We start from the raw sequence: 22,333 nt of genomic DNA on the forward strand, positions 1-22,333 counted from the left end.
TTTTTAAATTATACTTTTAAAACATTCAAAATAGATCTGTGGCGACATCTCTACGCCACTCGCCACAAACATCAAATCAAACAACTACTGTCAATCATCGCGAAGAAAATGACGCGCTCAACCAATAGCAGCGAAGAATCTAAGACGCGATTTCGGCGATTTCACGGATTGGAGCTATATATACAACCTCCGACACAACACCGTCGGAGCCGCGGTTCCCCAGGCATAACACCTAGCCTGGCGGAAGATCTTCCCTTTGGTGGCGGTCGAGCCGAATCATCGCTCCCGCTACATTGGTGACCCCGACGTGATTGGAAGCAACCTTCTTCATCAACTCCAATCCGTACCATCATCACTCCTCTCACTCTGCAAGCAGTCTCACAGCAAGCCAGCAACTGGGTATCGCAGCAGGTCCATCGCAGCCGACTCACCGAGCTTCCTGGTCCTGTCTCCACCCGCACTCACTCTCTTCGACTTCAGCGACCAACGTATCTACCGCAGCCCACACCTGGATCTCTTCGACGGCCGCTCTACTCTCCAGCGTGGCAGCTCTGCACGATATCTACCGGCGCCAACAAGTCGACTTCGCTCTCTACTGTCTCGACTCACCGCAGACTACGAGCAACGCTACGGCTCACTCCTGACTCACTAGGACTTCGAGCAACTTCCGACTCACTGGAAGACAACTGGCACTTGCAAGCTACCGAAGCACAGATTGCACAGCAAGATCAAGACTTCAGACCTCCGGTCTTGGGGGGGAGTACTGTGGCGACATCTCTACGCCACTCGCCACAAACATCAAATCAAACAACTACTGTCAATCATCGCGAAGAAAATGACGCGCTCAACCAATAGCAGCGAAGAATCTAAGACGCGATTTCAGCGATTTCACGGATTGGAGCTATATATACAACCTCCGACACAACACCGTCGGAGCCGCGGTTCCCCAGGCATAACACCTAGCCTGGCGGAAGATCTTCCCTTTGGTGGCGGTCGAGCCGAATCATCGCTCCCGCTACAGATCTTTATTTATTGCAATACAATATACAAACCTTATTAGAGGTATGAAACTCTGTCCATTGTAAATAAGCAGAATTTTGAACATTTGAAAACAAAGTCTGGTTCATTCATTCATTCATACATATAATCATATCCCTTGCGGCTTAGACAGAGCCAACAGTCTTGAAAGACTGACAAGCCACGTTCAGCTGTTAGTCTTAATGATTGAATTGAGATTTAAGTAGTGACAGGTTGTTGGCCCATTCCCCTATAGGAAGAGTCCCAAGTTGTAAGCCTATTCCTTAGTCACCTTGTTCGACATCCACGGGAAAGAGATGGAGTGTTCCTATTATTTTTTAAGTTGGTGCTGGGAACCACAAGGTCTGGTAACGAAGAAAAACAAAGTGTGTGCTAGCTTATCTGCTCTGTTTTTGTTTCGAGATTAAAAGATAGTACCTATGCATTTTATCCATAATTTTGATTCAACATTGCTGACGATATTATAAAATGATTTTCAAGGGTAAGCTATCGATAGTCTACTATCGATAGTCTGGCAACACTACAGTGAAGTTGTCAAAACGGTCAATTAAAAAAAGTCAAAAATATCAAAACCAATAATTTCTTACCACTACGGTATTGAATACAAAATCGATTGTTTTTCGACGAAAACTGTCATCAAGGGAATAACCAGTCCTGTCACTCAGTGTCAAACAAGTTGCAAAAGTTTTCGCCGGTTGACTTGTTTGTTGTTTTTCTTATTTGAATGTTGTTCTTTTACATAAAATCACGCCTCTTTCCTCTTTGTTGTTCTTTTAATTTACAAATACTTGAAACACAATGTGTGACGATGTTCATAACTGTTGCCGAATTTGCTTAGACGTGGAATCAGATCACGTTAATATTCTTGGAGACCCCACTATACACCTTCACCTGAAATCATGCCTTGCAATTTCGATTACTCCAGACGATGAGTTACCCAAAGTAATTTGCTCAGCCTGTGTATCCAAACTAAGTGATTTCTACAATTTCCAACTCAATGCTAGATGTTCTCAAGACTGGCTGGAGTCTACGATCGAAGAAAAGACTAAAAAACCCTCAGAGAAAACTCCGATTCAACCATTACCAGATTCAGAGTACAATTCAGATTCGTTACTTGAATTTTTAAATAACACTGCAAATATAGAAGAATATTTAAATAATTTAGGCAAAGAAGATATACCGTCTATAGTGAATTTGTTAGACAGGAACGAGAACGCATTGGAATCTAAGTCGAAAGTTTCCAAGCCAGTAACACCTAAGAAAAAAGAGTCTTGCAAGCTGGAAAAGCATATCAACATGGAAATAGACGTATTAGATTCTGAAGCAGACGTTGTTAATGAGATTTTGATGAAGGAAACAGAACCGAAAATTAAACTAAAGAACGTTGAAAAGCTAGTTTGTTTTGCTTGTGCTATGAAGTTTGATAGTGTTCATAAACTGTCGCAGCATGTGAGTTCCTGTGATAATGCTTCTAGAACTTGTACAAACTGTCATATTCTATTTGATTCGAGGCAGCAAATGCTTCAACACAGTGTGGTTCATAACACATCTTTAACCTGTAATTGTGGTAAGCAATTTACATGTATAGAGAAATACGTGCAGCATCAAAGGACATGTGTCGTTGACTGTGGGCCCGCAATGGGCTGTGTATATCGATGTAAGCAATGCGGTGGGTTGTATAAACAAAGGTTAGAACTTTATAGGCACGCTAAACAACACGTAACAAAGGCTGAAGAGAGGATGTGTGATGTATGTGGTCATACATTCAGGGGTGACAACGCTTTGTCTGAGCATAGGAAGAAACATGACCAGACAAAAGATGTCATGTATAGGTAAGAAATATTCGCAATGTAATTTAATTTAATTTTGTCTTTCATTGAATATCTTTTAAGTTAAATCATGAAATGTAGTGAGTGGATTATAAATTTTTATGATCTAATAAAAACATTGTCTAACCATTATTTTAATTTCTGATTTATCTTATCAATGCAATTTCTTATGACAAAAGATTAAACATATTATCAATTTTAAATTTTTTGTCTGAAATATTAAAATTTTCAATCATATAAATAATTCATCTTTAAGTTTGCTACTTTTACTATTAAATTTAAGCATGTTGGTTGCATAAGTAGATATTGGTTAAAGTTTATTAAGAGTAAAGGTTACAAAAGAGTATTCAATTTAATGTACATAATTGATAACAAAAATTGTCATTTGCAACATGCTTCAGTTGGGGTTTGTACTTGTGGCTCTATATGAATCATGCATTTTAATTGGGCACCTTACCAATTCGATTCAACCACTGATGCTCTTAATCTTAAAGGTGTCACTCTATTTATACATGATGTACCTGTGCGAAGCCAAGTTAATAGTTCTATAAAATATACATGTTCTCTTTTCAGATGCAAAGTATGCAAGTTCACGTCTGCTGATCATAATGAGATGTACCGCCATGTTAAAGGTCATACTTCAATGCCGGAACCAACAAAACACCTTTGCGAATCTTGTGGCCGCTGTTTTGCAACCCACGCATCACTTATAAGACATATGAGTCAGCATGAAACTAAGACTTATAAGTGTTGTATCTGTAGTAGAAATTTTAATAATTCCAAAGCTTTAGATAACCATATGACTGATCATAATGATATAACTATATGTGATAGATGTGGCTGCAGTTATAGCAGTCTTGACTTGATAAAACATAAATGCTTTTAATTAAAAATAGTTTTTGTTTTAATTAGTTTATTCCAACAACACCTAAACAATAAGCCTTCATTTATATAGTTAAACATAAGCATAAAAATACAAATTAATCTAAGAAACATCATTTAACAGTAACAAAACCAGCCTCTGTGACTGAAGTTGAAGAAATCGGTGAAAATGATCCTTATGCGGTACGGGAGAAGGTTCAAAAAGTCCATGAGAAATTTCATGAACCAAGGTATACAGATTGTTTTGTGGTTCTTGCGGATTCCTGTAAAAGAATAAATAAAATTAAAACAGGTGAATTAAGAAAGCGCGGCAGACTTAAATGGACAACAAAAATTATATAAATTTCTTTCTAGTGACGTCATTCGGGCGAATTATCAACTACTCCTGCCTCTCCTTTTCGTCTCTCTCGGACATTAAGCTTAGGTTAGGTATCCGTTATCAAGGTTGGGGTTAATAAATACTTAATCGACACGGTACTGCAACAGTATCTTCAGACTTCCTAGTGTATAAACTAAAGGGACACTTAAGTGGTTTACTCATTTGGACTGTTGAAGGCTTAAGATTTTGCAGGGGTCAAGAAAGGGTGCTTTTAGTTTCTTTCATAGTCACGCTGCAAATTTTTTTATAGTCCTAAAAACATCTTACCATCTATAATAATCTTAGCTGCTTCTTGGGCCGTCACCTCCTTGTGCCAGGACGTGAACCGGTGTGTGGTGGGGCAGATCCCCGTGGACACCGCGGACATGTATACCGACGTCGTGTTAATGTTCTTAGTCCACGTATCCAGGCGCAGTTCCTCGCTGATAGATTCCATTAAGCCTGGAAACATAAATAGGTGTGAATTTAGTTAATTTATCCTGCAATGGTTGCAGATGTAAAAGCTTCACGTAAAAATCGCACCTCTAAAGGTGAGGATGTAACCGATACGCCAGGAGTAAAAGCCTCGGTTTGGCAACTTTTATCAGTGAAATATGGAGCCATTTTTGAGTAGGTAAAAAATTTAAAAAAACACGCGTCGCACAATTCCATCGTTGCAATGGAATACGCGGAAAAGTGACGGAGATGTTGAGCAGCATAGTCGTCGAAGCTTCGATTGTTCTGCAACGCGGTGACGGGTAGCCACATGTTAAGCTCAGTTACAGCAGCTCGTTCACGTTTAAAAGTGGTCAAGAATTAAAAGCAGTTACAAAAGTACTTGTTAGCACACATATGCTCAAAGAAAGTTCGAGAGTGGTGTTTGCAAGGTCTCTGCTTTTATCTCGAATAAAATTTTGTCCCCGTGGAATTTTCCATAATTCATTACTACGCTAGCGATGGCGTATAAGTCATTATCGTATTAATTCTTACCTCTTAGTCCATATTTAGCAGCGCTGTACGGTATCATATCAGCGCATGGTATCAACCCCGCACTGGAGTTTATGGCCACTATGTGTCCATGTCTCCTCTCCACCATGCTTGGGAGGAATGCTTGGATCAGCTGTAAGTAAAAAAAGATTATTATAATATTCCGGGCATTATCCTAGTTGCAATCTCGGGCAAGGAGCCCAGGGTCGACCTATCACCACGATTGGAGAAAATGAGTACCTTCTTACTCTCGTAAACGAATTTGCCGTTACGGACAAGACAAGCAGGACGCCCGTTATGCGTACAAAGTCGTCCAAAAAGGTCTTCTAGACTTTGTGAGACGGGCAGCAAGAAAAAGAGAGAGAATCTGTGTCGAAGTGGCTATATTAAAATTTTAAGATATAAGAAGATAGATAATAGAAGAACTTACCCAAAAATGTGCAAGCAAGTTGATCTCGACCAACTTCACGATAGACTCCGGCTTGAGGCTCATCAGCGGGGCGCACTTGAGGGCCCCGGCGTTGGATATGAGCATGGTGACGTCGGTGACTCTCCTGCGCATGGCGGCCGCCATAGCGCAGACTTGCTCCCTAGCCGTCACGTCTACCGTGTAGCCAAGGCACTGAGTAAACAATCCCAAAATTTTATGAAATTGTTGCAACCGTACCGAAATTGAAAGGAAAGGATCTATACAAGACCAACAGAAGCCAAAAATGTGATCTTTAGAATTTCTATCTGTACCTTCTCGCATCACGCGAAAACTTGCCGCGATTTAGATGCGGCTTTCTCGGATTCGGCTTGGTCCGACTTAAAAACTGGTAAGTATAAAAAAAATCCTTCACACACCCATTTAAATGGGGTCAGCTTCTAGTAGGTACCTATGTATGAAAATTGTTAGTGAATTTATATAGTGAACGGAGTCCCGGGCAACATAGTTAGTCCATTATATTGTTTTACAGGGCAGACCCAAATATAATTATTGTAATTAACTATAATATAATAAGTAAGTAAATAAAGTTTTATTGTGGTTTTGATATTTATGATGAATTTTAATGGGCTAGTGAAATGATGGTAGTAATTGTATGATTCGTTCGAAACATTACAATCAGCGTAGCTTGCAATCGAGACTCGTACCTTTTGTAGCTCCAGCTTAGCTAGCTCGTAGTTTTGCTTTCACCACATGTAGCATTATTCGCTCAAGTGCAGCTCACTCGTATCCTAGCTTCGCGAACTTTTAACGATATCGTAAAACTTTTTCGTCGTGTTTTTGTATCGTTTTTAGCAATCTAGTAAGTAGAATCAAAACAATTACCTCTCCATCTTTCCTTCTGATCTCGTCCATGACAGCGTTGTTCCGCCTCGAGTCGCTGTCCCAGCAGATCACGGTAGCGCCGAGCTCGGCTAACTGAATCGCCAGCTCCCGACCGATACCATTGCCTGCACCAGTTATCTGTTAAACAGGTCAGATATCACACATCTTTGTTATAAAGGTTTAATGCCTCTCATACCTGCTTTTGTTTGTCTTACTTTGAACCACTGTGTAGGAGACACAGCAATATTATTTGTGTTATTATGACTAGGAGAACACCTTGGAAGGCTGAAATTCGGTGAATTCCGTCATTCCCCGAAATTCCCAAAGGAACGGAATAACACTGCACCTACACTTATTTACTAGAAATCGTGTTCTTAATGCGAGGACAGATTTACTACCTAGTTACCTTAATTTTAATCTAACCGAAGATAAGCGTAGCGTCGTAAGTATCACGACCACTTTTTCGTAAAATTTTTACTTAACGGACATAGAAAATTGTACAGTACTTACTAAAATAGTTTCTCCATAAAGGCTCTTCTTAACAGGCGGGATCACTACCCTTATAACCGCCACAGCACACGTGGAAATCAACTTGGCCACCAATACCAAAGTATCCAAAGCCCAAAGGGGTACATTGGCCAACCCCCCACTACCCCACCAGGGCAGTATCCACACCTCCTGCGCAGCCCTAAATCTCCTAGCCAAGTTCCCTATGGAACGAGTAAAAATGCTTTTTACAGGCATAAAGATAAAATTATCATAAAAACGCACGCATAGTTTGAAATGTCACTGGCAAATGCAGTGCAAATTGACAAATGAGTATTTTGAATTTCCCCGAGAATTCAATGAGGTTTGCATTGTCATAGATAACAAAGTCTTGTTTTATTATAGCAAAATTAAGTTTAAATTCAAAGTGTCATTTTGTCAAAGTATCAAAAACATTGATAGAATAGAACTTAAATAAATATTGTAGATTTTATACGTTTATCCAGTATTAACTCATAATACGATACAATAATGGCAAAACCACTGCAAAAAGAGAGAGAGAACCGGTCAGCCGAGAAGAAAGACTTCACTTTCCATCCTTACACCATCACTCCGGAGAGTGCTCACACTTCAGTACTTCTTTTAGAGTCAACAGAACCTGAAATACTATGTCAGGTATTACTTTTTTTTTTGTTTATGTATGTAGGTAATAAGAATAGATAATGCTTCTAGCATTAAGTCCGACAATAATAAATAAATAATAAATATATACAGGACAAATTACACAGATTGAGTTAGACTCGAAGTAAGTTCGAGACTTGTGGTACGAGATACTAACTCAACGATAGGTACTATATTTTATAATAAATACTTATATAGATAAACATCCAAGACCCAGGCCAATCAGAAAAAGTTCTTTTCTTATCATGCCCTGACCGGGATTCGAACCCGGGGACCTTCGGTGTCACAGACAAGCGTACTACTGATGCGCCACAGAGGCCGTTAATGTGCTATACATTTGTATTTTGTGCAATGAAGTTTAAATAAATAATAAGCGATTGGTAAAAAATTATCAACTAAGTAACTAGGTACCTACTTCAAATTCGTTTGTAGGTGCAGATAGGCATTTCGTAGTTTGTATGAATTTCGTAGCACGAGCATCGTAGCAAGTTCGTTGACGTAGCATATGGCGTAGTTAACTTTTTAACTTAGGTATCAATACTGCTCGTTAAGGTTTAGTTTCGATTTTTAGTCCGTTTACGTCCGATCGTTAGGTGCGTCAATCCAATCTTGAGTGAGACCGTTATGTTTAATCCATTATCTTGGTATTGAATAGACATAGAGAGAGGAAAAGGCTTATAGCATATTTTTCTATTTTGTTTATTCCAGACACTTCGGGCAATAACGAAATTCTCTGCGCAAGATACGCAAAACCGCTTCGTATTATTCAACTTGAATGCAATCGGGTTCATCCTTCCCCATGTGGAGCATAACGAGTTGAATATAAAGAGGTTTGCTCTGAAGGCCTTAGCTCAGCTGTGCCAGTTGCCGAGAGGGCCAGAACAGGTCTTGAAGAACCCTCAGAATTTGAGGAAGATTGCTTTTATGATGGCCAAGGTACTAATCGATTAAAATAACATTGTAAGAGGTAAAGCTCACGTAGGTGGGTCAACTTTGTTACGGCTTCTTTTAAAGGTTTCGATTTAATATCTGACAGATACAGATACTTTTCTTCAAGGTTAAAAGACGTTTGATATAAATTAGATTAAATTATTTATGCACGCTCATCGTCATGCCCTAAAAACGGAATATTATCTTCCACAGATTTCAAATTATTTCCGAATTCAATTTTATCTAATTCCCTTAAGTTTCTTTAGTAGGTGCTTTTGTTCATTATCTTAGCCGTAAGCAGTCGCTGGATTTAGACCGCAATTGACCTAATAATTATTGTTACTTACTACATAAATAGTAGGAAGTATGACTGATCTCATTTTCAGATGGAAGATGTGTTCGTTTTGGAATTCTCATCCCTGGTCTTAGCAGAGCTGACGAGAGAACCACTGGGATGTGAGCAGTTGGTCTCTGCTAATGTCCTGGCTGCTCTGTTCGGCAGAATGAAGAACCACGATCCGGACGTCCAAAGGAATTGCTTACAAGTTAGTGGACTTAGTTCTTTATTAGTTTGTAATTCAAATTCTTCTTGTCATATTCTCATGACCGAAATTCGAGACCTAGGATCTGTTTTATACTGTACCGTGTACATAAGTTAAGTAACAGTTTTTTTTTGTGATATGGTCCCGAGTAAAGGTTTCCCTTATCATCAATGCGTGATTTGAGATTATATTCTCCTTAGTTAGCTTCAAAGTATAGCTGGACTCATAAAGACAGTATCAGAGGTATCCACAATTGGCGAGGTATTCCCGACAATCTTACTTAGAAGTAAATCTTACTTATCACAGATACTTAGCAATCTGTTGAACGACCCAGTCTGCGCCGCTGAAGTGACTAAAAACCAGCAGTTCACCTGGCCGCCACTGCTTAAGTTGATGCGAAGTAAATACTTGGCTATTCAGCAGTCGGCCCTCAGAACGGTGGACCAGCTGATCTGCCGCTATAAAGACAATGCAGTGCAACAAACCTTTAGATTGTCTACGGGGGTGCTGGATCTTTGTGATGTGTTGGAGGTGAGAATTGGTACTCTGTCTCTTTTGCCTCTGTTCATTATGTTTCTGTTATTTATACCGGCTTTGCACTCTCTATCTTTCAGAGAGTCATATCATCATGTTCTAAAGGCCTGCATTTAACGCGACTGACTCTATGTCACAACCGACATATAGTCCGTCATGTTGGAACTCGTGTAACCTGCATGATCCTGTTAAAGGGAAAATTTCAATTTAGTTGATGTTTATTTCCACTTTGACGCCGCTAACGACATTCAAAGAAAACAAATAGGTGTACTGGTAGATATGTTAGTGGTTTAGTATAGTACTATTTTACAGTACCGATTAAACACGGGGCTGGCACTAAACTTTGTCTGTCACAGATTCACGCTAACATCATATATCAAAGATAGATATTAGGCATTGTATACATGCCGATATGCCAATTCTCCACTTACCATTAGGTATTCCTTTCTTCTAGACATATGACTTCCGCGACGTTCACGCCCAAGTTCTCAGCGTTCTAAGGAATTACGCTGAAACAGAAGAGAATTCGGCACATCTGTACCAGTCTGGGTGTATTCTCAGATTGTTGGCTTATCTGGATTCTGCTGTGCCTACCATGAAGCCTAACTGTTTTGCTGTCCTTACGAAAATGTCTTTTACATCTAACGGGAGAGACGTGAGTACTTGTGGTAGAAACTAAATAATTTAGCAAATTAAAAGGAAAATGATGTTGTTCAAGTGTTTAATTTTTCTTTAGGATATGTTGGGTAAAGTGTTTAACATACAATTGCAGAGGTAAAATTAGAGCAAAGTAATCAAGTCATGCTTCTAAACGTGTCCTGAATCTATTGGAAACTTGAAGGCAGTAAACTCTTTTTAATTCAAATATAGGTATTCTTTTCCACATTTTTGCTTGGAGTAGGTACAGTTGAATTTTCACAAGAATCGGTACTGGAAACTTTAGCTTTTTAATTGCTATTCCTCAACCTGTCCACTTTAAACCATCCTTCAGGCCTTGCATCAAACGAACACAGACTTGGTCTTCTGCAATCAACTGATGGGCAACAACTTGGATCTGATAGCCGATGCTGCTCTGGGTGTCGCCAATATGACCAAGTTGTTTACATCTGCCAATAGAATAGCTGAAACCAATGTGATCGACTCTCTTTCAGGTAACTCTTCTGGGGAGTTCTCTCTTCTTCTCTTCTTCATATCAGTCTTTTGAAAACTGTTGCCCCTGTTTACCCCGCAAGGGATATAGGCGTGATTATTTATATGTATGTGTGTACCACTAAGGGACTAAGTACTTTCATACAAAAAATACCACAACTATGATCCAATCCATATTTAGTTCTCCAAGTAAGAGCGCTAGACTTGTGTAACTTCGTGTAATTACATAGTCAATAGTCAATTTGTACACAAAAATAAGCATTTATATACTCAAATAAAAGATACACATACATACAGTGTTGCCAACCCTAATTTTAGAAAATTAGTAGAATATGTGCCGAAAACCGGTAGAAGTTGGTTGAATCCAAGATTAAAAATAGGTAGATCTACCACCTTAATTTAATACATACATAAAATCACGCCTCTTAATTTAATAGGTTTTTTAATTAAAAACACATAAATAATAATAATTTTATATAATACATCTTCCACCAGCGCATTTAAGATCACACTTGCATGCTTTACAATAAAAATATTCATCCCCCTTCCTACTACCTTGTGGCCAACCTGCATATTCCTTTTTTTCCCTGATGACTTGATATATACATAAAATCACGCCTCTTTCCCGGAGGGGTAGGCAGAGACTACCTCTTTCCACTTGCCACGATCTCTGCATATTTCATTCGCTTCATCCACATTCATAACTCTCTTCATGCAAGCTCGGCGGTTTCGGGTACTTTTAAACTGACCCTTTACCAAGACGTCCTTAATTTGATCAAGATACGTTCGTCTAGGTCTTCCCACTCCGACCTTTCCCTCCACACTCTCCTTGTATATCTCTACTTGATATATTTTTGATCATAGTGCCTTTTTCTGGCCTTTCGTGGTGGAGGGTCTGACCTTTGACTCCGTACACCTTCTCCCCCACTATCATGGGCATCGCTGCTATTAGAATCCATTACTCTTTGAGATAGACTCTAGGTTGCTAGATTCAGAAGTAGATAACAACAACTCACTCACAACTCTGTAGTAACTAACAAAATTAGACAAAAACAAACAATATCACAATTACTACATCAAATTCAACTCAATATTTTGATTTGATGTAATGCTAACAAACAGCTTGAATGCTTCAAACGCGGTTTACGCGGTATTGTTGTATCAATGTCAACTGTCAATCGTAAGGTGCGGCCTCATGCTCGTTCTCAGCGACAAATTGAGACACGTGACAATATTTTAAATTTCCCGCGGCTTTAAAATATCTCTAAAATAGCTTGAAAAATAGGTAGATTTGAGGCTTAGGTTGGTAGACAGGTAGACTGAGGGCAAAGTTGGTAGATCTACCTAAAAGTTGGTAGATATGGCAACAGTGCATACATATCACACAAGAAATAAAAATAACTTATGCATTCAACCTGCAAGAATAAAAATGCTCCACCAAAGCCCATTTCATATGGGAATAAAAATTTATAATAAACTACCAAATTCTATAAAAAATGAAAATAAATTAACTCACTTTAATAAAAAAATTTAGTCTATGCTTCTTCAAAACAATTTTTATTCTATAGATGAGTACCTTAATTTAAATAAGTAGTAGGATTATAATATTTTTACATTGTAAACTTGAAAACATTAGAACATTATAAATATTTACAATAATAATAAATAAGCACCTATTAACAGATAAATATAAATTGTGCAATACTAGGTTTAAACAATTCTAATTAGATTTAAAATTATAATGTGATACTAAGTATGTATAAGTTTGTATGTCTACTAATACATAAAAATGTTTGCAACACCCGAAAGGGTAAATATGAAGATCTGTTATACATAATATTTAAGACCTTGTTGTACTCATATTATGCAAATAAAAGTTTGAATTTGAATTTGAATTTGAATTAGTGTTATGAATATTATAAATGATATATTAGGACATCATCTTCATTCTGTCTACATTCATTCATGTTTTTTAATGTAGACAATGTGCATTCGTCCGCGATTTAGATTTAAGAGATCCATATTTGTAAATTGACGTCCGATGAAAATGCTGCAGTGTAGTTTGTTCCGCCGCTTCTTCTACACATGCGCTTTGGAAGCGGTATTAGTTATAATTAGAATTAAGTTATGTGACGTCAATAAGTGATACCTTGTATCCAATTTTGAAAATAAATCGATTCTATTCATTAACAGCTATCCTAAGCGACGAAAACATGCCTTGGTTCTACGTCCGCCTGAACGCTTTGAAAGCGCTGTGTGCACTATGCAGTCCTACAAACGGTAGCGTTCCGAAGGCCGCATTCGCGTTGGTAGAGCCCAAGACGTTCGCAACTTTGAGGAACATCAACAAGAAAGGTGAGTCATTAATTTTCATCTTTCTGATAGCTTACGTGAAACCTATACCTACTCTTACTGATAGGCCAAGTTCAACTTTTTGGCTTGATGATACAATTGAGATTCAAATAGTGACAGGTTGCTAGCCCATCGCCTAAAAGAAGTATCACATGTTTATAAGCCTATCACTTAGCCGCCTTTTCTGACATCCATGGGAAAGAAATGGAATGGTCCTATTCTTTTTTATATTAGTGCCGGGAACCAAACACACAGCAAACAAACATTTCCATGGATTTCGTAAAAGGCGACTTAGGGAATAAGCACATTTATCTAGTACAACTTTTACCATGATTCAATATTTGTTAGGTGCAAACGTTGCGGAAGTCAGATGAGATAATATTGGTTCTCAAAAGAGCGAATCCCAATAGATACTAACACACAAACATATATACGTCACGTCACGTCTATATCCATTGCGGGGTAGACAGAGCCTATAGTGTTAAAAAGACTGAAAGGCCACGTTCAGCTGTATGGCTTCATGATAGAGATTCAAATAGTACCTAACACACAAGTATGTTGTTCTTAATGATAGAATTTAGAGTCAAATAATGGCAGGTTTCTAACCCGTCGCCTGAAACAGGAATCCCAAGTTTATAAGCCTATCCCTTAGTCGCCTTTTACAACATCCATATATGGTGTGGTTCTTTTCAAACACTATATTTTCTACTGAACAGCTAAAGATGTGCCCGTGGAGGCCCAGCGCATGGCGGTACAATGTTACATCAACCTTCAGAGCTATGAACATACAATCAGTGCGATGCTCACCATGGATTTTATTCAGGAGTTGATCAATATACTTTTGGTTAGTACTTGAGAGTCGTTTTACCAAGATAAGTTGCGATGTCTTGCCGCTTCGGTGTCTCCTGCGCACCTTTTCACAGCCCGGGAGCCGCAATATCTATACTAATATTATAAAGCTGAAAAGTTTGTTTGTTTATTTGTTTGAACGCGCTAATCTCAGGAACTACTGGTTCGAATTGAAAATTATTTTTGTGTTGAATCGACCATTTATCGAGGAAGGTTTTAGGCTATATAACATCACGCTGCAACTATTAAGAGCGAAGAAATAATGGAAAATGTGAAAAAAAAACGGGGTAAATTATTCACCCTTGAGGGCGTCCAGTATAACTATTCCACGCGGACGAAGTCGCGGGCACAGCTAGTATATAATAAACGGGCCCACGCGCCCCGGGACTTCCCCTTTGGACTACTACAGCGCTCACCAAGTTAAGTAGCTCGCTATCCTCTGTCGGCTACTTGCTGGGTGTCGTGTCTATAGCTAAACCCACGACCTCTTATATATTGTTTAACTAGTCCGATTATAAAGGTTGTAGTTATTGTATGGATCTTTAAATCTCGTCTCTCATCTTCGAAGTTTTACCTAAACGCCTCATTATTATTTCTGTCAAGTCGGAGTCTCCTTACGGTGATAGGAGAAAAAAGTCGAGATATTGGTTGTGACGTTTAAGTAAACGTTACAGGTAAGAGAGACGACGAGAGATAATGAAAAAAGCCCATAGAACAACTACAGCCTTAATTAAGACTTTAAGAGGCAAAAGTCCAAAGGCCGTATAGGGTTCCCGGGGTGTGCAGGGGAGACCGTACGAAGTCCTATAACCAAGTGTATACCCATACATGCCCTTTCGGGATCTAGTTGAGATGGTGATAATGAACTACCATGATATGAGAAGCAATTAATTTATTCAAATTTAATTTTTTGAGATTTTCGCCAGTATATCTTTTATTAAACATTTCATTCTTGATCAAATTAAGGACGTCCTGGCAAAGGGTCAGGTCAAGAATACCCGAAACCGCTGAGCTTGCATGAAGAGAGTTATGAATGTGGATGAAGCGAAGGAAGTATGCAGAGATCATGGCAAGTGGAAAGATGTAGTCTCTGCCTGCCCCTCCGGGAAAGAGGCGTGATTTTATGTATGTATGTTAAACATTTATTTTCAGCGCACTGACGTGTTTCTAAAGATGATGACGTGTACAGTTCTTTGTGGTCTTATGCGTGAGGATGTGGCCCGGGAACTCTTCACTTTGAAGAACGGGGAAGAGATAAGTATTGCTTTATACCGTCTTTTATTTATTTCTTTACGCTGATTACCCACAATCTTAAGACAAAAAGTTAAAATTAATGCTAATTGTCTACCAGTTAACCTTTTTGTTCTTGGTCTGTTCGCATATTTACGGTTCAAATTATGGGCCAATTTATCAGTTTTCTTGGCGTTCTTGTAAGCTGGGAATTACTTTGTTGAATTGATAGGAACAGTTCAATTTACAGGTCGTGTCAAATAATCTTAGAACAGAACACATAGGCTTTCGGACGGCTCTCTGCACTTTGATAATTTGCAGCGTGAACGATGAAGGAGCCGAGGTCTATTTGGAGTTAGGCACCGTCCAATAGTAAGTATACAGTGGGCCACAAAGAAAATACTACCTCCAATACATACTAGGTAGACTCTACGAAGGTGGTAGATTAATTTTAAGAAACAGCCGCGGAAATTCAGCAGAATAGATACCTATATTATATCGGTAATTTTGTTTGAATAGGTACAAGTAAATACTTATCTGTGTAGGATCAAGTTTTATAAATTCTTCCCAATAATCGGGATTCACTTTCTCTTTTCGGGAACTTTATCTGATTGTCCTGGGTCTTGGATATTTGTTTATATAAGAAGGTAGGATTTTTTTTTTTATATAATATATCGTATCCTTGGGTTAGTATCGCGTAACACAAGTTTTGAACTTGCTTCGAGGCTAACACAATCTGTGTTATCTGTTCCGTATACCTATATTTATTTATTTATTTATTGAAACGGGACCTTATTCAGTGTATGACTAATTCCATCATGAAACCTACAGCTGAACTTGGCCTTGGTCCTTTCAAGATTGTTGACTCTATATACCCAGAAGAAATAAATACGTGATCTTTTTATGTCAATATTTAGATTTAGATTTTGACTTTTTTTTACTAAATTTGCTCAATTGCAGTATGGTGGAGAATAAACAAGCGCGATACTGCGTAAGCGCATGGGAGCCGGCACTAGAGGCTATCTTTCGTCACCACGCCTCAGCGAAATTCGCTTTTTGTGGAAAACTCGACATCAATGATTTCACACAGGTTCGTTTTTATAGATTTTTAATTGTGGTTGTGTAAATATAAATGACTGGTTATTAAAATCACTATTTTCCTCACCAAACCAAAATTGATTATGTAATCTTATATATAAAATTCTCGTGTCACAATGTTCGTTCCCGTACTCCTCTGAAACGCCTTCCGACCGATTCTCATGAAATTTTGTGAGTAGGTCTGAGAATCGGCCAACATCTATTTTTCATGCGCCTCAGTGATAAGCCGGGTTGTCAACCCTTAACATTTTTTTTAACTAGAAATTACAAGAGCTATACGTTTGCCGGGACAGCTAGTACCTATAAATTGAGTTGCGTTGCAGTTTTTATGAAGATTTCTAGACTGAAGAGGCCTAATTGAGCATCATCAATATAATTTAAACCTTACTATATCTAATAGGATGGGTTCTACGTGCCGAAACGTCTGAGTGGTACGTTCCCGACCCTTCAAAATCTGATGAGCCATATAGTTCATCCCCATGATCCCGTCTTCATCTGCGTTTTTCAAAAACCTGAGGAAATTGCGTCCAGTACAGAAGTTACCTCCGCTTGTGAGTTTAATTTCTTTGTAAATGTTTGAACGCTGCATCTCGAGAAGCAGAAGATAGATAGATGGATAATAAATTATTTATTGCAACATAAGAGTAAAACATACAAAACAACACTATGACTCAGTTTTGTGTTTGTTCAAAATTATTATAAAAATAAAAAAAGCCTTGAAGTCTGTTAGAATTTTGATCTCAAAATTTATGTGCAATTTGAGTTTATATGAAAGTAATCTTATGAAAATGTTTCTAGAATCTCCTTTTGAAGTTTAGTTATTTAAAACCTAAGTTATTTAAGGGTTTAAATAGGTATCTACCTAATCGTAAATTACCTAAGATGGCTTTTTACGACTCTTTAACCAGATCCCCAATCAGAATCAAAGATGGTTGGGTCCAGTGAGAATCTGCGGCCAGCGGTATTACCTGATGATTACAACCTACGTTCTTACGTAGATAAAGTGCGCAGTTGGTTCCCGGATCTGTAAGTGTTTTTAAATTTTTGATCTCAATGATCCATAGTGTAAATAATACCGTTATTTTCTTCAAGGTTCAATTTAAATACTAGGTAACCTTTGCCCATTAGTTTGATAACTGACCCATGCTCTAATGGTGAGGGAAAGCCTGGAGAGGAAACCTGCACATTTAGGCAACTGGATTTGTAACTATAATCGGTCTAATACCTACGGGTTAGGTTCTCCTGCAAAGGGAATCGCTTCGTGTAAAAACCTGACTCACCGAATCCAGGATCCATGGTCAAGGGCTTACCCCGGGCTCCTCTCCAGAGTGATGAGGATGCAAGCGTGACTAAAAGCCAGGAGGAACAAGAGGAATGGAAACCTTTGGCCCGGCCCAGAAAAATGAATCTATATAACTTATACACAGGCCATTGGTAATTTTTTAATCGTGCAAATGGCCTGAGGGTTAATTGAGAATTTATTCGTTGTGATACGTTGAGTAAATTAAGGATTTGTATAGAATTGCATTAGTGCCAACGCGTAACCACTAGATGGCGCTGATTAAATCACACACAAATTCGCGTTTACCTGCTCGACTCTTTTGATCAAGTAAAATTCGCACTGCTAGGCAATGAGTTGGAAGAAAAAACATTATATATAAAAACCTATATAAAATCTATACTAATATTATAAAGCTGAAGAGTTTGTTTTGTTTGTTTGTTTGTTTGTTTGTTTGTTTGTTTGTTTAAACGCGCTAATCTCAGAAACTACTGAACCGATTTGAATAATTCTTTCACTGTTAGATAGTCTATTTATCGAGGAAGGCTATAGGCTACATTTTATCCCGGATTTCCTACGGGAAACGTCGAAAATGCAGGTGAAAGTTGAATGAGTCGGCCATCTGCGAGCTTTCCACGCGAACGCTGCGCAAACCAACAAAGATATAGTAAAACAATGTACTAAAGATGTGAAGTACTCATTTTTTGCTTTTGCTCTTAAGGTTTACTTACAATAACCACTTTTATGTTCATTTTTTAAGATTATTTTTTCATTATAAACATGAGTTATTTTGAAACCAATTTTCTTTAATTCAGTATTAATCCTTATCCAAATAAATATGTTTATTACTTTCGGCTTTTCATGTAGACTAAAATTGCCATTTACAGTATATAAATCAGACGAATAGGTTTTGAGATATAGTCGTTATAAGCAATTTGCAGCGAAACATTTAATACGGCGAACCAGCGTTCTTTCTAATACGCGTGACCGCCTGACCTTTTATTTATTAAAATCGGACCAGTAGTTTTGGAGATATATGCTAACATTGGTTTGCACAAACAAACACACAAACGCACAACCTCTCACCCTAAACGCATATATACGGTCTCCGTTCGGTCGCGGGTTATGATGTGGGCCAAGTCGTCGCCAAGTCGCATAACAATTAGCAGCTATAATTGATAAAGCCGAGGAGGATGTTTGCAAAAATAAATATGATGCCCAAAATAACTATTCCACGCGGACGAAGTCGCGGGCACAGCTAGTACTATATATATTTTTTTCACCAGATCTAAGGACACGCGAGCTGGGATATTTGAAAATAGGTATTTTATAACATTTTTTTTTTATTTCGTCCTTTATTAATACCTTTGATTACTAGCAAACCCCTTTGACTTATATCTATCGTCAAAATAATTTGAAGCTGTTTGGCATGTTTTCCACAAACTTATTACTGGTTATTAGTAATTAAGCCGAGAGAACTTCAAACAAGTGTCGTCTTTATTAAGAGGAAATCCCATTTGTTGTTTTTAAACAGATGAGCTGATTTGATAACATACCTTTTCTCCCGTGCGACGTTTAAGGAACAGTCTTCTCGTTCCATCTTCAAAGGGCTTCACTGCTAACGCCCTAATTTTAATATTGCGCGAAAAACTATGGCTATCCTCTTTCCTGTCATAATAAAAAGCGAAACAGCGATATAGTTTACGCGCTACGGTGGCATGGCATTACAAGTCTTTAACAATTATATCGTAGACGTCGAGAGAGAATTAAGCAAGTCTCGTCATTGCTCAAGAAGAAAGCCCAGTTGTTAGCGGCGTTTGTGGCGGAACAGATGTCTGGCCTGACCGTAGAGAGGGACTGCAGCAAGCCTACAGTCACTATGCATCTGACGGAGCTGATGGTAGGTATTCCTGATAACTCTTTTTCATCATTATCCTAGCGTTAGTTACGGTTCCGTCTTCTAGAAAGAATCCCTTCGCGCTTCTCTCTTCGCCGATAGGTACAAATAATTTGGGGATTTTCGAGGCAAAGTAAATAGGCACTAAGTATTTGATATCGCGTGCACCACCTTTGCCCTCATTTTGCTTATAACCAGCCAGATTGAGGTCAACCAAGCGCACACAAATTTATTATGAAAAAAAAAATCACTTGTACCAACGTAAGAAATTGTGGATATACCATAGAGTTGCGAAGGTCAGATGGGAGTAAGTTCGTGTAAAAAACGACTCATCAAATCCTGGATCATGGTCAAAAAGGCGCCCTGCTCAGATAAGTGAGGTATGTAAAAAATTGTGGATATACCACTTTTTTTTTTAATATGCTTAAGCATTATGTTGGCAATATTTTTCCAAGATTGGGTTTTCAAGATTTGTTGTAAGCACAAGTTGCGCCGCTGCTGGGCACCTGCTGGTCAGATGGGAGTTAGTTCGTGTAAAAATCGACCCACCCAATTCTGGATCATGGTCAAAGAGGCGTCCTGTTCAGATAGGTGAGGATAGAACGGGACTAACGCCAGGAGGAAGAAGACAAATTATGGATAACACACGGAACCACATACATACATAAAATCACGCCTCTTTCCCGGAGGGGTAGGCAGAGACTACAAACTTTCCACTTGCCACGATCTTGCAGAGACTTCCTTCGCTTCATCAACATTCATAACTCTCTTCATGCAAGCTCGGCGGCTTTACCAGGACGTCCTTAATTTGATCAAGATTCGTTCGTCTTGCTGCCGTGGTATAACTAAAATGCCGTTACCTATCTGACATCAGGGCGATTTTCTACTTTTTACCAGTGGAATAAGAAAAAAATCTCTTTAGATCTGTATATACGACTTTTTGGTACCTTTAAGTCATAAATAGGCGTTCTCATTAATGAGTGGCATCGGTTTAAATTTTTACCGCATTTTTGACGTTTTACTTAAAACAAGGATTTGGCAGATAACGGCATTTTAGTTATACCAGGGCAGCTTGGCGGAACCACATGTCTATCATTTTTATAATTTCAAGACAGAATTGGAGTCTTCAGTGATAGGCTTGGGCTGGGTGCGCTGTGGAGGCGCCTTGGAGCGCGCCCTGCTATACAAGGTGCTAGCAGACAGGGTGGGCATACCATGCGCCTTGATTCGCCGCAGCAGTGCCAAAGCTTGGTGCGAAGTTGCTGTGCCTGAGTTGGAATCCGTAAGGACTTAACAATTTATTTAAATATAAATACACTGATTGAGTTAGCCTCGAAGTAAGTTCGAAACTTGTGTTACGAGATACTAACTCAACGATACTATATTTGATAATATAATACTTATATAGATAAACATCCAAGACCCAGGACAATCAGAAAATGTTCTTTTCTCATCATGCCCTGGCCGGGATTCGAACCCGGGACCTCTGGTGTCACAGACAAGCGTAGGTACTACCGCTGAGCCACATAGGCTGTCAATTTCCATACCCATATACAATTGCGCTCTAAAGAGATAGACGATGGGTTGACGGTTTTGGACAGACGTAAGAGGTAGCCCTGCTATGTAAGGTGCTCGCAGGCTGTGTTGGCATCCCGTGCATTTCGCTTCGAGGTACCTAGCAATGGGAAATCTAGGTAGGAATATACGCTAGTGACTATTGTACTAGTTATAACTGAATTTTCCAATATATCTTATATCTATTAAGGAATGATGTGCCGTGTGGTTCCCGCCCGGCACCAATATAGATAGATAGATAAAACTCTTTATTGCACCATAAGAGTAAAACAACATAAAACCGATAGAGATGGTACAAAGGCGGACTTATTGCTAATGCAATCTCTTCCAGTCAACCTTATATAAAAAAAGAATACGAACACTCCGTCTCGTTCCCGTGGATGTAGTAAAAGGCGACTCAGGGATAAGCTTATAAACTTGGAATTATTTTAGGCGATTGCTTGCAACTTGTCAATATTTGAACTCAATTCTATCATTAAGCCAAACAGCTGAACGTGGCCTACTTATCAGTCCTTTCAAAACTGTTGGCTCTGTCTACCCCGCAAAGGATATAGACATGATAATATGTAGGTAACTATGTATGTAGAAATGAAGTCGCTGTGCCAGAGTTGGAACCCGTAAAAACTTTACACAGTTCATTTTAGTTTTTGAGATTTGCTTAGACAGTTTTAAGTATCCAATTTCTTATTGGGCTGCGGCCTCGACGCGGCGGTCGGCCCACAACAGACCTCTATCTACCGTGTAAGCGTTACGTTTAGCATATAGCGTAGTATAGTAAGAATTTATTGTTAGTGAACATATAAATCGGTGCACTTACTAATGAAAAATTATTTAATCATTATCTCCAAGTTACACACTTATATAATATTTATATCAGATTCTCCGTTTTAAAGTTTTTCATCTTTTATAGGACGGACATGAACCCGACAAAGAGGAGACCTTTCCGGCTGGTCTGATTCGAGTTAACTATGTGGTGGATCTCATGGAGCGACCAGGTCGGCTGATAAAACGCGGCAGGTAGGTATTTACTTTCTTGAAAAGATATACTTTCTGCTGTGCCACGAAACGTGTAGCTACGAGTACTCGTATCTCATCATCTCAGTGTAAAGTTAATAAATGAATAATATTTTTTTTTTTTTTTTCTTTTTACAGTGTGGAAACGAGGCTGGTTTGCGGGCCTACGTGTAGCCCTCCGTATTGTGTCGGCAAGCTACCTGAAATCTGCAAATGTGATAATTAAAAAGCAATCACTTTTTTGACTCGCAATAAATTTAGTTACAAATAAGCAGCCTCTTTTTTTTTTAAATATTACGAAAGTTTCGACA

General features: G+C 38.7%; 3 protein-coding genes across 3 annotated transcripts; 2 read left to right on the forward strand and 1 right to left on the reverse strand.

The window, feature by feature from the left end:
* Positions 1-1,773: 1,773 nt before the first annotated feature.
* Positions 1,774-3,580, forward strand: LOC106140117 (uncharacterized). The gene is made up of 2 exons (XM_060948950.1): positions 1,774-2,605; positions 3,441-3,580. The coding sequence occupies exons 1-2, from the start codon at positions 1,837-1,839 to the stop codon at positions 3,578-3,580; spliced, it is 909 nt and encodes a 302-aa protein (XP_060804933.1). The 5' UTR covers positions 1,774-1,836.
* Positions 3,581-3,798: 218 nt separating this feature from the next.
* Positions 3,799-6,696, reverse strand: LOC106129792 (17-beta-hydroxysteroid dehydrogenase 13). Its single transcript, XM_060950345.1, has 6 exons — positions 6,622-6,696; positions 6,407-6,544; positions 5,525-5,716; positions 5,098-5,227; positions 4,396-4,569; positions 3,799-4,012 (listed from the first exon to the last, which is right to left on the reverse strand). The coding sequence occupies exons 2-6, from the start codon at positions 6,434-6,436 to the stop codon at positions 3,867-3,869; spliced, it is 672 nt and encodes a 223-aa protein (XP_060806328.1). The 5' UTR covers positions 6,437-6,544; positions 6,622-6,696; the 3' UTR covers positions 3,799-3,866.
* Positions 6,697-7,423: 727 nt separating this feature from the next.
* LOC106129776 (uncharacterized) lies at positions 7,424-22,284 on the forward strand. The gene is made up of 17 exons (XM_060950947.1): positions 7,424-7,567; positions 8,282-8,509; positions 8,890-9,048; positions 9,352-9,576; positions 10,034-10,234; positions 10,571-10,730; positions 12,922-13,083; positions 13,797-13,924; positions 15,082-15,179; positions 15,406-15,531; positions 16,120-16,249; positions 16,658-16,808; positions 17,166-17,283; positions 19,289-19,436; positions 20,545-20,715; positions 21,919-22,025; positions 22,161-22,284. Exons 1-17 carry the CDS (start codon positions 7,424-7,426, stop codon positions 22,246-22,248), a joined length of 2,544 nt encoding a protein of 847 aa, XP_060806930.1. The 3' UTR covers positions 22,249-22,284.
* The last annotated feature ends 49 nt before the right edge of the window (positions 22,285-22,333 follow it).

This window comes from Amyelois transitella, chromosome 3 (assembly GCF_032362555.1).
Source record: "Amyelois transitella isolate CPQ chromosome 3, ilAmyTran1.1, whole genome shotgun sequence".
NCBI lineage: Eukaryota > Metazoa > Arthropoda > Insecta > Lepidoptera > Pyralidae > Amyelois > Amyelois transitella.

Excerpts from the sequence above, each read along its gene's own strand:
- LOC106140117 (XM_060948950.1), top strand. The coding sequence starts at position 1,837 with ATGTGTGACGATGTTCATAACTGTTGCCGAATTTGCTTAGACGTGGAA. Across the intron at positions 2,606-3,440 it reads ATCTTTAACCTGTAATTGTG|ATGCAAAGTATGCAAGTTCA; the intron begins GTAAGCAATTTA and ends TTCTCTTTTCAG.
- LOC106129792 (XM_060950345.1), bottom strand. The coding sequence starts at position 6,436 with ATGGACGAGATCAGAAGGAAAGATGGAGAG. Across the intron at positions 5,717-6,406 it reads TCAGAAGGAAAGATGGAGAG|TGCCTTGGCTACACGGTAGA; the intron begins GTAATTGTTTTG and ends TTGTTTACTCAG. Across the intron at positions 4,013-4,395 it reads AGCTAAGATTATTATAGATG|GAATCCGCAAGAACCACAAA; the intron begins GTAAGATGTTTT and ends ATTCTTTTACAG.
- LOC106129776 (XM_060950947.1), top strand. The coding sequence starts at position 7,424 with ATGGCAAAACCACTGCAAAAAGAGAGAGAGAACCGGTCAGCCGAGAAG. Across the intron at positions 10,731-12,921 it reads TGTGATCGACTCTCTTTCAG|CTATCCTAAGCGACGAAAAC; the intron begins GTAACTCTTCTG and ends ATTCATTAACAG. Across the intron at positions 17,284-19,288 it reads CGCAGTTGGTTCCCGGATCT|ACGTCGAGAGAGAATTAAGC; the intron begins GTAAGTGTTTTT and ends ATTATATCGTAG.